The sequence below is a fragment of the Tursiops truncatus genome, chromosome 3, assembly GCF_011762595.2.
Source record: "Tursiops truncatus isolate mTurTru1 chromosome 3, mTurTru1.mat.Y, whole genome shotgun sequence".
NCBI classification, from domain to species: domain Eukaryota; kingdom Metazoa; phylum Chordata; class Mammalia; order Artiodactyla; family Delphinidae; genus Tursiops; species Tursiops truncatus.
Window position 1 is genome coordinate 127167546 of NC_047036.1, and position 12561 is coordinate 127180106.

The 12561-nt window shown below is 48.1% G+C and overlaps 1 protein-coding gene across 2 annotated transcripts in view; it reads right to left on the reverse strand.

The window, feature by feature from the left end:
- Positions 1-12561, reverse strand: part of FAT2 (FAT atypical cadherin 2) — an 86334-nt gene that overhangs the window by 54644 nt on the left and 19129 nt on the right. For both annotated transcript variants that reach the window (XM_019924765.3, XM_019924766.3), the window contains exons 2-4: positions 8903-12179; positions 6864-7178; positions 658-716 (exon numbers count right to left, since the gene is read on the reverse strand). In XM_019924765.3, coding sequence (XP_019780324.2) covers positions 658-716; positions 6864-7178; positions 8903-12158 — 3630 coding nt within the window. In that variant the 5' untranslated portion in view covers positions 12159-12179. The remainder of the gene's footprint in view (positions 1-657; positions 717-6863; positions 7179-8902; positions 12180-12561) is intronic.

The following is a 12561-nucleotide window of genomic DNA, read 5'->3' on the forward strand; positions in this document are numbered from 1 at the left end:
AACGTCCAGAGCCTGGGAGCATAGAAGGCAAAATTCCTGCCGAGGAATATGTGTCCCTCCCAGCCGACGTCTTTAAGACTAGAAGAGATGCCTGTTCATTAGTTGTGGATAGTGCAGGAGGGGGTATAACTAGATTCCTTCTGATTTAATCCCCTCTGGGTCAAGACCGACGCCTCTCATTGGAATGGTCACCAGGGATGCTTATGTGATTTCAGAGACGTCCTAGGAAGAGCACAGAGCTAGAGGACAAAGGTCTGGGTTTTCATCCTGGCTCTCCTACTGACCTAGTGTTTGACACTAGGTGACTCTCTCTAGAGCATAGGGATGGACTGGAAAGCAGACCGGGCAAGTGCCTAGCCCCTGTGTACTGCTCCGTCTTCCTATACTCACTGCAGGTATTGCTAATCCATCAGTGCTTCCTGTCCAGCCCTCACATGGTTTCAGATTCCTTCCCTTCACAGTGCTCGAGAGCCAGCGAAGACGCTGAGAGTCTGCACCACAGCAAGGCTCAGCTTAAGTAGCAACTCCTCTGAGTCAGCACCCTCCTCAGCCACTGCCTGGAAACGTGCATGTGGGCCCAAGGCCTGGCTTGGCTCCAGCCTGGCCTCCTGCAGGAGGCTTTCAAATCCAGCGAATGGGTTCAGCAGCATCACTCACCTCCAGGATGTGTTCCTCCTTGTTCTCTCGGTCCAGCAGCTGGGCAGTGGATAGGAGACCTGGGGGAGAGATGGTTGGAGGGAGACTGGAGCAAAGGCTCCCAGGGCCATTTTATTTTTATTTATTTATTTTTTTAACATCTTTATTGGAGTATAATTGCTTTACAATGGTGTGTTAGTTTCTGCTTTATAACAAAGTGAATCAGCTATACGTATACATATATCCCCATATCTCCTCACTCTTGCGTCTCCCTCCCACCCTCCCTATCCCACCCCTCTAGGTGGTCACAAAGCACCAAGCTGATCTCCCTGTGCTATGCGGCTGCTTCCCACTAGCTACCTATTTTACATTTGGTAGTGTATATATGTCCATGCCACTCTCTCACTTCGTCCCAGCTTACCCTTCCCCCTCCCCATGTCCTCAAGTCCATTCTCTACGTCTGCATCTTTATTCCTGTCCTGCCACTACGTTCTTCAGAACTTTTTTTTTTTTTTAAGATTCCATATATATATGTTACCATACGGTATTTTTCTCTTTCTGACTTACTTCACTCTGTATGACAGACTCTGGGTACATCCACCTCACTACAAGTAACTCAATTTCGTTTCTTTTTATGGCTGAGTAATATTCCATTGTATATATGTGCCACATCTTCTTTATCCATCCATCTGTCGATGGACACTTAGGTTGCTTCCATGTCCTGGCCGTTGTAAATAGAGCTGCAATGAACATTGCGGTACATGATTCTTTTTGAATTATGGTTTTCTCAGGGTATATGCCCAGTAGCGGGATTGCTGGGTCCTATGGTAGCTCTATTTTTAGTTTTTTAAGGAACCTCCATACTGTTCTCCATAGTGGCTGTATCAATTTACATTCCCACCAGCAGTGCAAGAGGGTTCCCTTTTCTCCACAACTTCTCCAGCATTTATTGTTTGTAGATTTTTTGACGATGCCCATTCTAACTGGTGTGAGGTGATACCTCATTGTAGTTTTGATGTGCATTTCTCTAATGATTAGTGATGTTGAGCATCTTTTCATGTGTTTGTTGGCAATCTGTATATCTTCTTTGGAGAAATCTCTATTTAGGTCTTCTGCCCAGGGCCATTTTACTGGGATAAATTCAAGGGTTACATTCAAAGCCTAGATCAGAATTCTTCTCGTCTTTGGAGAGCAAGAGCATGAGGGGGAAATGGAACTCTGGAGAGAAAGAAGGGGAAGAAAGGAAGGGGAGAGGACAGCCGAGGTGATGGCATGAGCGGAGGGTCCCACCTACTTCCTGCTTTCACCATGAGGAGGGTCCTGAGCACAGTATATTGTTGAGTGAAAAAGGCAGCTCATCAGGAGTTATAACAGGGATCACAGTCACTGCCTTCAGTTCACGAGAAATCACAGAGGGGTGGTTTTTTACTCCTTTGTTGTAATTCTCTTATTCATCTGAGATCTAGGACCGGCTCTTCCCATGCTGGGCTGGCACAGATGAGCCAGGGGAGTGCTCCTCTGTAAATTCAGGAAGGTGAACTTAGTGCTCTGTAATTCTGGTTTTCATTTTCTAGACACTGTGGCTATAAATTGAGGCCATAAAGGCGAGAAGGTGCCAGTTCTCTGCAAGCATCAGGAAAGTCAAGCTCAAGGTTTTCGGGGGCCCAGAGGGGCATCCACGCCCATAGACTGAGAGGTCCTAGCTGGGTAGGGAGGTCTCTTTTCAATGAAAGCAGAGCTATTGGTAGGGGGTCAGTGGGTGTTCTAAAAACTTTCAGTAAGTTTCTTGATCTTGTTTAGGCAATTAAATGATGGAGTAATGGAATGAAGTGTGGGGATGGGGCTCCATGAGAGAAACGGGGATCCGGTGTTGGGGATGAGGCCTCCAGTGCTGGAAATGGGAGTGTGGTGTGAGGAGTGACCTCTGTCTGCGCCATGTTCCTGCCTCCTCGTCCTCCCGCCTTTTCTTCCCTCAATGAAGGCAGGCACGGGAGGAATCCGAGCAGGCTCCTGGAAAGCCCCACAGCTAGAGAGGAAGATGCATTCCTCTAGGACAGAGTGAATATTGTTTCAGGTTGCCCCACCCAGCTTATCCCCAAGCTGAGGGGCCTCATGGGGAAGGCCTAGCATCTGGGTTACCCCCAGGAAGAGTGTGGGGATGAGAGGACCCTGGCTGGGAGCCTCCCTTCTGGCTCAGTCCTGCTCTCTCTTCATCCCCTCTCCCCTCTCTGTTCATCCCTCACCATCCTCCTTCTCTCTGCCTTCCCAGAGCTTCCTCTCTCCCTTCCCCCTCTTTGCATCTTGGAATCTGTCACTCTTTCTCCATCTCTGGTTTTTCTTTTCTCTCTGCCTCCCCCGCATCTTCTCAGGGCCAGTGTCCCTGGAATTGCTGCCTGGCCTCCTGGGCCATTGCCCGTGTTCTCAGCCTCGTCCCCCCTCTGAGGTTGGTGTCAGGATTTCCAGGGAGTGCCCATGTAGGATGGGGACATGGTGGAAACACCCCCAAGGGACTGTGTGAGGGTCCACCAAGGACCCTTCCTGGCACGAGGCGGGCATTCAGCCGATTCAGCTCTTATCATTTCTCTCCTCCAAACAAATGTCCCCCCATCACCCCATCTCAGCCCCTTCCCTCTCCCTCCCTTCCCTCATCCAGTGGTTTTATAACTACTGTTGATTCCACCTCTAATGGATTCTAGATTCTTCTACTCTTTTTACCCTGACCCACCACCATCTAGGTCTTACCCCACCTACCCTGCCAGCTTCCTCTCCCCCCTCTGCCCTTCCTCAGAATCATAAGAGCCAGCACTCACTGAGCTCTTACACGTCCAGGCATTCTTCAAAGCTCCCTATGTATCTCCATCTATTCACCCATTTAGTCTTCCCAACCAGCAAAGAGGTAGCTATTATTATCTCCATTTTACTGGTGAGCAAACTCAGACATAGAGCAGTCAAATAACTTCCCCAAGATCTTACATTTGATAAGTGGTGGAAATGGATATGCCTTTAGAAAATGGGCCTACTTGCTCATAAAAGACTAGTAAAGACTGAGGAACGGTCAGACACTGGAGACCAAGGACATGTGAGGACTAGAGGTAGTGTGGGGTCCTGGATGGGAATAAGGATGTTAGCAGAGAAAACTGGGGAAATCTTAGTAAAGTCTGTATTCTCCTTAATAGCCTTGCACCAGTATTAATTCTTAGTTTTGATAAATGTGCTAGGTTAACATGAGGGGAAACTGAGTGATGGATATATGAGAACTCTCTTTGCAACTCTCCTGTAGGTCTACAATTATTTCACCATTAAAAATTTTTAAAAGAAGAAAAAACTAAAAGGAAAAAAAAGGAAAAAAAATGGACGTACTTGCTCTGTCTTCAACAAGACCTGGGTCTTTTTCCCTCCTGGCTATTTCTCCTGTCACAGTCCTTGCCCAAGTGCCCTGCCAGACTGTTCCTTGTCAAATCCTCCGGATCCTTCAGCTCGGCATAGCCACCCCTGTTCCATGAAGCCGTTGCTGGTCTACCACACTGAGCAGCTTCCTCTCTCCTCTAAACAGTCACAGCACCACATCTACTCATATTTTAACAATGTGGTACTCTTTCTTTTATATATATAATTTTTTTTAAATAATCAATTAATTAATTAATTTGGCTGCGTTGGGTCTTTGTTGCTGTGCGCAAGGGCTTTCTCTAGTTGCAGCGAGGGGGGGCTGCTCTTCGTTGCGGTGCACGGGCTTCTCATTGCGGTGGCTTCTCTTGTTGTGGGGCACAGGCTCTAGGCATGCAAGCTTCAGTAGTTGTGGCTCGTGGGCTCAGTAGTTGTGGCTCATGGGCTCAGTAGTTGTGGCACATGGGCTTCGTTGCTCCGCGGCATGTGGGATCTTCCTAGACCAGGGCTTGAACCCATGTCCCCTGCATTGGCAGGCAGATTCTTAACCACTGCACCACCAGGGAAGTCCCAATGTCGTATTCTTTACACTGGTTCTATAGCTTTTTTTACATCCAGATCTTCATGGTCCTGATGGATTGGATTCCTCAAGGCCTGAAATTATGTTTTATACCTTCCCCTCTCTCTACAGCACATAATTTCAATGCCTCATCAGGGCAGACACCTTTAAACATTTGCTGAATAAATGAGTCTTGGGCTTAACAAAAGATTGTGGATGCTGGCAGAGATTCATTCATTCATTTCCCAATTATTGAGGTCCTACTGTGTGCCAGGACTTCATATTCTAGTGGGCAAAAAAAAAAATCAAGCTTCCTTTTCTGGAAAACCTTTGAAGTCTAGTGAAGGACATGGATAATTAATGGAATAATCACATACATGAATATAATGTTCTAAGTGATAAGTGTTTTTAAAAACTAGATGCTGCTGGGAGATGTATTATAGTGTCAGGAAAAACTTTTCTAAGGAAAGAACAGCTGGGCCAAGATCTGAAAGAAGAGCAGGAGTTAGCCTGAAAACAGAGAGAAGAGACTCCTGGCAGCAGGAATAGCATGTGCAAAGGCCGTGTGCCAGGAGAGGTCATGGACCAAGGCAGGCCATGTGGCTGGATCCAGAGAGTGATAGAGCAAGAGAGGCAAGATGAAGCCAGAAAGGAAAGCAGGGGCCCGGTCAGGCACAAGTCTGTGGGACACGGCAGGGTCTGGCTTTATCTTAAGGGCACAGGGAAGCCATCCAAGGGATCCAAGTATGGAAGTAGGACAATATAATGTGGATAAGAAAGGTGGGCGGGGGGTGTGGGGCGCGGGGAATCATTGCTGACTTATTATTTTATTTTCAAATGTTCATGCTGATAAAAATTTCTTCTCAACTGTAGGAAGACTAAGAGCTCTCTGCCCTCTGGGGCATTTTGCCAGACCTGGTGTCAGGGAACTGTTGACAGTAAACAGAGCAGGGATTTGGAAGAAGTAGAGAACCTATTGCCTTAGGTGAGAGATCTCTTCCCTCTTCCAAAAAAGGAGGGACAGAGTGGGCCCAGGCAGAGAGCCAGCTTAGGCCTGTTCTTCAAGAGAAAAGCATTCTCCTTCTAGGAGGACTAATCCGCTCCCCGAGGTCAAAGGTTCCAAACAGATGTCACAGGGCAAAGGGGCACTTGTATCCCCCGCCCACTGTCTGCCTCAGGCCCATCGCTCCTCCTGACTCCCTTTTGCCTTAAGGATCAGGAAGCTGCTGCCAGCACTCTCCCCTTCTCCTTCCTCCAATCTTGCCAGAGTTCTGTCCTTCCAGGACAAGAGTCAGTTGGAGCTGGAGAATGGGAAGTTGGGTTCGAAGGAGAGAATGTCAGCCTTCTCTGCAATAGGGTTGTTGTTCATGGTCAAGAGGGACATGTGGCCTTGGAGCCGTACCTGCAGCAGTGGGAACTGGCTCTCACCTTCTGCTGGGAGCCAGGCAGGCAGCATAATTGCAGGAAGCAGGCGGGAATAACACAGTCGGGTGTGAGGGGACTGTGGGCACAGAGGACACACCTGCTGTACACAGGGAGCTGCTGTCAGCTCCGGGCAGCTGTGGCCTGCGGGATGTGTGGTCCATGTGGCCAGATCTTGTTATTTTAAGAACAACCAGAAATCTGGAATATTTTGCGCAATTTCCAAATTTTTAAATGTTGGCAGAAACTTGAAAAATCACTGTTTAAAGCTTGTGCAGGCCAAACAGAACACCTTTGTGGGCTGCATCTGGTTCACGGCTGCAAGCCAATGACCGCTGGATTCCTCTAAACCATCCAAGATGGCCTTGGACCGAAGACAGACCTTTGTGAGACGGTTGGTTGCTCTGAAGCGGATCTGTATGGCCACCGTGCTGTGAGCAGGCTTGAGATCAGTGTGGGACTAGAGTTAAGAGATTCAACCTGTGGTTTGCGATTCTCAGGAATGGTCAGTTGGGAGCACTTGGAGGTCTGAAATAGTCCCAGCTTGACCACCTAGGGAACCTGCTTAGCTTCCCCGGGCTCCAAGGAAAGAAAACTCACATATTCTTATTCTCCCACAGAGATGGACTTTGCTGAGCAGCACTTCTCAAACTTAGCACACATCAAAATCCTCTGGACGTCATATTAAAATACAGATTTCTTGTCCCCACCCTGAGCTCTGATTGAGTAGGTCTAAGATGGGGCCTGAGAACTTGACTTTCTAACAAGTTCATAGGTGATGCTCATGTTGCCATTCTAGGACCACACTTTGAGAAGCACTGTTGTAGATAATCCTGTGCACCCAGATTTCTGAGGTCCTTACCTGTGAGAGGATGAATAACAAAGAATCCCATTTGGTTGCCGCTGGTGATATTGAAGGTCAGCTTCCCCTTGGAGCTGGAGTCCGGGTCCCGGGCATCCAGCTGGAGCACGGAGGTGTGCAGGGGTGCATCCTCCCGGACGGAGGGGTAGAACACGGGGCTGGACATCTGGGGTGGGTTGTCATTGACATCCAAAACCTCAATGTAGACTTCAGTTACAGAAGAGAGGGGGGTGGAACCCCTATCCACTGCCAGTACCGTCAGCCAGTAGCAGGACATGAATTCTCGGTCCAGGGGTGCGGAAGTCTGAATCATTCCTAGGGATAGTCCATCACCAAACCCAAAATAGTTTAGAGCTCAAAGTAGCCTTAGAAAGCACTTTACCTAACACTCCTGAGATGGTACTGTGGAAAGGATATTGATAACTATTCCACGAGAAAAGGGAACTGTGGCTGATATGGCATGGGAGCTGCTGAGTTAAACACAGGGAAATTCATATCCTTATTGTAGAACCTCTCAGAGCCTTTCTCTACTAAGATAGGCCCATGACTGGGGCATGTGGGCATATGCAGGGTTTCCAGAAGACCATGGTAGTTGACCTGCTTTCTCCTGACTACTTCAAGCCGAGTCCAATTGATTCATTTCACATTCTCTAAGTGGGATTTCCTTACATTTGTCCTTAGACTGGTTCCTTCAAGCTTCAAGTCCTTATAGATACCAATTCAAGGGTAGGGGTTTGATAAATAAATTGCTGTTCCCCTCTCCTCATCTTCATGATTTTAGAGACTTGGCGTCATTCATTGGTTCTCTCATCTACAAATTGCTTATTATGAACTAGCACTGTTCCAGAAGTCGAGGGTCCAAGAGTGAGTGGAAGAGGCTTGTAGCCTAAGTTCTTATGGGTCACACTCAGCTGGACAGACCCAGATGACAGGGCAGAGCCTGTACTCAGAGCCATAGCATTGCAGAGCTGAAGGAACCTTACTCCTTTGACAGATGGGGAAACTGAGGCCCAGAGAAAGAGCATGACTTGACCAAGATCATGTAGCAAGTAAGCAGAAGAGCTGGGTCTAGAATTGACTCTCAATCTAATGCTCTTTCAACCACATCACCCTGCCCTCTACCCCGGAGAGAAATCATCCCATCAAGAAGGACCTACTTTTATTCACCTGGGATCTCTCCCAAGGTGCCTATCTCAGGACCTCACAGGTAGAGGGTGCCCAGTAAGTGTTTGCTGAATTGCACTTATTTTCTGTGGAGCTTCAAAGGTGCCACCTTTTTGGAGGACAATTTGAAAATATCTATTAGCATTGATATTAATTATATATCTATGGATGATGGATATATGGATATATGGATATTATATATCTATTAATGTTATCTTTTGACCCAAGAGCTCCATTTTTTAAGAGTTTTTCCTGTAGAGACTCATTGCATATGAGTAAAAGTATATGAACAAATGCAGCCATTAAAAAAGAATGAAGGAGATTTATATGTACTGACATATAAGATATCCTGGTGACAAAATAAGTTTCAGAATTAGTATCTGTTGTATTATGTTTTAATAATAATAAAATGAAAAGTGATAATATATCCGATGCAATGAGAAAAATTTAGAAGATTATAGGACAAATTCTTAATAGAGATTATATCTGGGGAGATGGGACACAGAGAAACATTCATTTTTAAATTATATATAAAAATTTTATAACTATGATACATTATTTTTATAAGCATATATATGTAACATATGTTTTTGTGTGTGTGTATGTGTATACAAGTGTGTGTGAGATGGTTGATTCAACTTAAATGGATATACATACATACACCCACATATGTATATATACATATATATACTATATATATATGTGTATATATATATGTATATAAATTAAAAATAAAATGAAAGGAACAGGAAGGAGTGTCCCTATTTATTGTTCTTTTTAGCCTATAGCCTGACTTCTCTCAAGACAGTGCCTGATTCCCTTAGGCCCATCCTCTCCCAGCACCTGGCCCTCCCATCCCATCCCACTCCTAGTACCTGTGTCTTGGTTGATGCTGAAGGCTGCAAGGTCGGTGCCAGCCCGCAGGAAGTACTGGAGCTCCCCGTCCAAGCCACTGTCCTCATCGTGGGCAGCCACTGCCATCACTGAGGTTCCCGAGGGGCTGTTCTCCCGCACCTGGCCCTGGTACACAAAGGAGGCAAAGCGGGGAGGGTGGAGGTTCTCGTTCACATCCAGGACGATCACCTCCACGTGGCAGAGGGTCCTTCGGGCCAGGGGCCTCCCGCTGTCACTGGCCCACAGGCTCAGGTTATACCCAGCCCTCCTCTCAAAGTCCAGCTCTTTCTCCAGACTGAGTGCCCCCGTCATGAGATTCACGTGGAAGGTCCCATGGGCATCATCCAATAGGACATATCGTACTTCTCCCGCAGGGCCCAGGTCAGGATCAGAGGCATCTAGAAATGTTAGAATGGTCCCTGGCGGCAGATCCTCTGGGACCTTAAGCCTGCGAAGTTCTGTAATGCACTGGGGAGAGTTGTCATTGGCATCTTCCAATGTGACTATCAGGTCGGTGACAGAGAAGAGCTGGTGACCCTTCCTGGGCTGGTCCCTGGCCTCCACCTTGAGTATATATTGAGGTTCTGATTCCCGGTCCAGGGGTCCTGTGACAACCAGTTCCCCAGTGAGGGGATGGAGGGAGAACTTCTCTGTGGGGCTTAGCAGGGTGTAGCGAACCCTCCCATTGTCCTCCGAGTCAGCATCTTTTGCTTTCAGCTCCGCAACTGTGGTTCCAACTTCTGCGTCCTCTGAGATGGTTACCTGGTACCCACCAGGAGGAAATCTGGGCGCATTATCATTCCAGTCTTCCACATTCACCGTCAGCAGCTTCCAGGAGGACTTCTGGGGAGTGCCCAGGTCATACACCGTTACATTGAGGATGTAGAAACTGGTGGCTTCATAGTCCAAGGGGGCAGCTACAGCGAGCAGCCCTGTTTCCAGCTCAATGTCAAAGCAGCCGTCTTCATTGCCATCTGCAATCACATAGACCAGTTTGCCGTTAAAGCCAGTATCGGGGTCGGTGGCTGCCAGGTGGGCCAGGGGGGTGTTGAGAGGAGCACGCTCAAGGATGTCAATGGACTGTGGGAAGTGGTCCTCAAACTGAGGGGTATGATGATTGATCTGATATGCACTTAAGGAAGTGAAATCCTCATCACTGGACTGCTGATTCTGAAGCCCAACAGAGTGCAGGATGGTCTTTGTGAAATGTGTCAACACCCCCGTTTTATCACACTTTACAGGGACCTCCAAATGAGGATCCTTCACTACAGTAACATTCAAAGTCATGGGCGAGGCATAGTTTTTCCCATCTGAGGCTGTAATTTTCAGGGAATAGTTGATGGGTTGACCAGTAGTATGGTTCCTAAAAGGGCGTTTGAGGGATATCACTCCAGAGAAATGATTTAGATGAAAATACTCTAGTTCGTTGCCTGACACAATCTCATATTTTAGGTTCTGAAGCTCATCCACATCTATAGCTGACACGGTCATTACTGATTTTCCTACTGGCCAGTCTTCATGGATAGACCCAGTGCAATTGACTTCCTCAAACATAGGCTTGTTGTCATTCAAGTTCTTGAGCCTAAGGGAAACAGACACTTCTTTTTCCTGGCGAAATGGGGATCCCCAATCTGACGCCCATACCTGGAAGGTGTAAATTCTGTTCATGAGCTCATAGTCCATGGGTTTGGAGGTGGAGATGATCCCCAGGTAAGGGTCGATAGAAAAGGGCACAGAGTTTGGGCGAGCGATGGAGTAGGTGACGTATCCATTGTCTCCATGATCCTGGTCTGTGGCCGTAACAGTCAAAACGCTGGTGCCTGGAGGGATGTTCTCATCAAAGGTGCCATAGTAGGAGGACTTGTTGAACACGGGGGCATGATTGTTACAGTCCATGATGTCAATGACCACAGTGGTGGAGGCCAGGCCCAGTGAGGTTCTGATGTGTAGCTGGTACTGAGCTCGGTCATGGAAGTCCATGAGCTTCGTGGTGGTGATCAGCCCCGTGCGAGCATTCAGTTTAAACGCTGCACTCTCTGAGGATGGCTTTAGAACATACTTCAGGCTGGGGAAGGCGTGGGTTACTTTCACTATCACCACACGGCTATCAGGAGGGGAAAACTCACTAAGCTGCACTCTGTAAACAGCCTTCTCAAATTTGAGGGAAGCCAGTTTGGAAGGAGGTAGGTGAAAGCCCCTGATCTGGGAAGAAGAAGAAGGTCTGCTCCCACCCCTGGCCTGCAGGCTGAGGTTGAATCCATGAGGGTGTTCCATCCAGTTGATGTCTTTGACGGAAACCAAACTGAACTCACTGCTCCGGGCGTAAGACTTGATGGCTTTGAAGTTCTTTCCAGGGTCACCACCAACAATTTCCAGCGAGTCCACGTCACCACCTGAGCTCTCTGCATCCACCACCACCGTGGCATAGGTGGCGTCATCACTGCTCTCTGGTGTAGCCAAGACCACTGAGGCAATGGCCGGGAGCTTCCTGAGGGCAGGCTCCACGTGGATGACCAGTGCTGCCAAGTTACCAAATCCGTTGCCCTCTGAGATCTTCCGCATGCGGTCCACAGCCAGCACCTGCAGCTCATGCTTCCCTCGCCAGGTGACGTTGAGCCTCCCGGCCAAGGTGACCACCCCGCTGGTGGGATGGATGGCAAACATCTCCGACCTCGTGTTAAAGGTGTAATAGAACTCGGCGTTCCGGCCCAGGTCGGCATCCGTGGCGCTCACCTTGCAGATGGGGCTCTTGAGGGGCATGTCCTCAGAGATGGTGACTCGGTATGAAGGCGGGGAGAAGAGGGGCTTCAGGTCATTCTGGTCCAGGATGTGGACCACCACGCGGGTCAGAGCTTCTAACTCCGAGGTCTTCTCCGTGGCTTGGATGATGAGGGTGTAGCTGTCTCGCACCTCCCTGTTCAGAAGGGCTGTGTTGCTACTCTTTGTCCTTATTCTCAGAAAGCAGAAGTTGCCTACCATGTACTCCTCTGTTTTAAACACGTTGGCCACATCTCCAGAGATAATCCGGTACCTCACTGCCCACTGGGGGTCTGTGAGATAGATGCCCATTTTCTCAGAGCTTTCCACGTAGGTCTTGGGAGCAGAGTTTTCATAGATGGTCACATTATAAAGGGGGTGTGTGAAACGCCAGGCTGATGAGATGATCCCTTCTAGGGGTTTCTCACAAGTTGTACAATGAAGCAAGAAAATGGCAAACCCCAGCAAGGCAATAATCATGATGGAAAACCTCCCGAAACCCTGGGCAGAAAAAGAAAGGGTACAAGTTAGCAAAGAAATGGTTCCTACAGCCGTGGTTCTTAACTGGGGTGGTTTTGCCCCTCAGGAGATATTTGGCAACGTCTGAAGGTATTTTTGTCTACCCCAGCTTGTGTGCAGGAGGTGCTACTGGCATTTAGTAGATAGAGGACGGGGATGCTGCTAAACATCCTACAGTGCACGGGACAGATCCCCGCAGCAAAGTCAGTAGGGCTGAGATTGCAAAACCTTGTGTTCAAAGAATAACAGACTAGTTTAAGGGCTTTCTGAAGGGCATCCGGCAGATACAACACTGTCCTTACCACTTCTCTCCTTTTCCCCAAACCTTCAATGTCTCCCCAGTGATGGTGGAATCATTCTGACC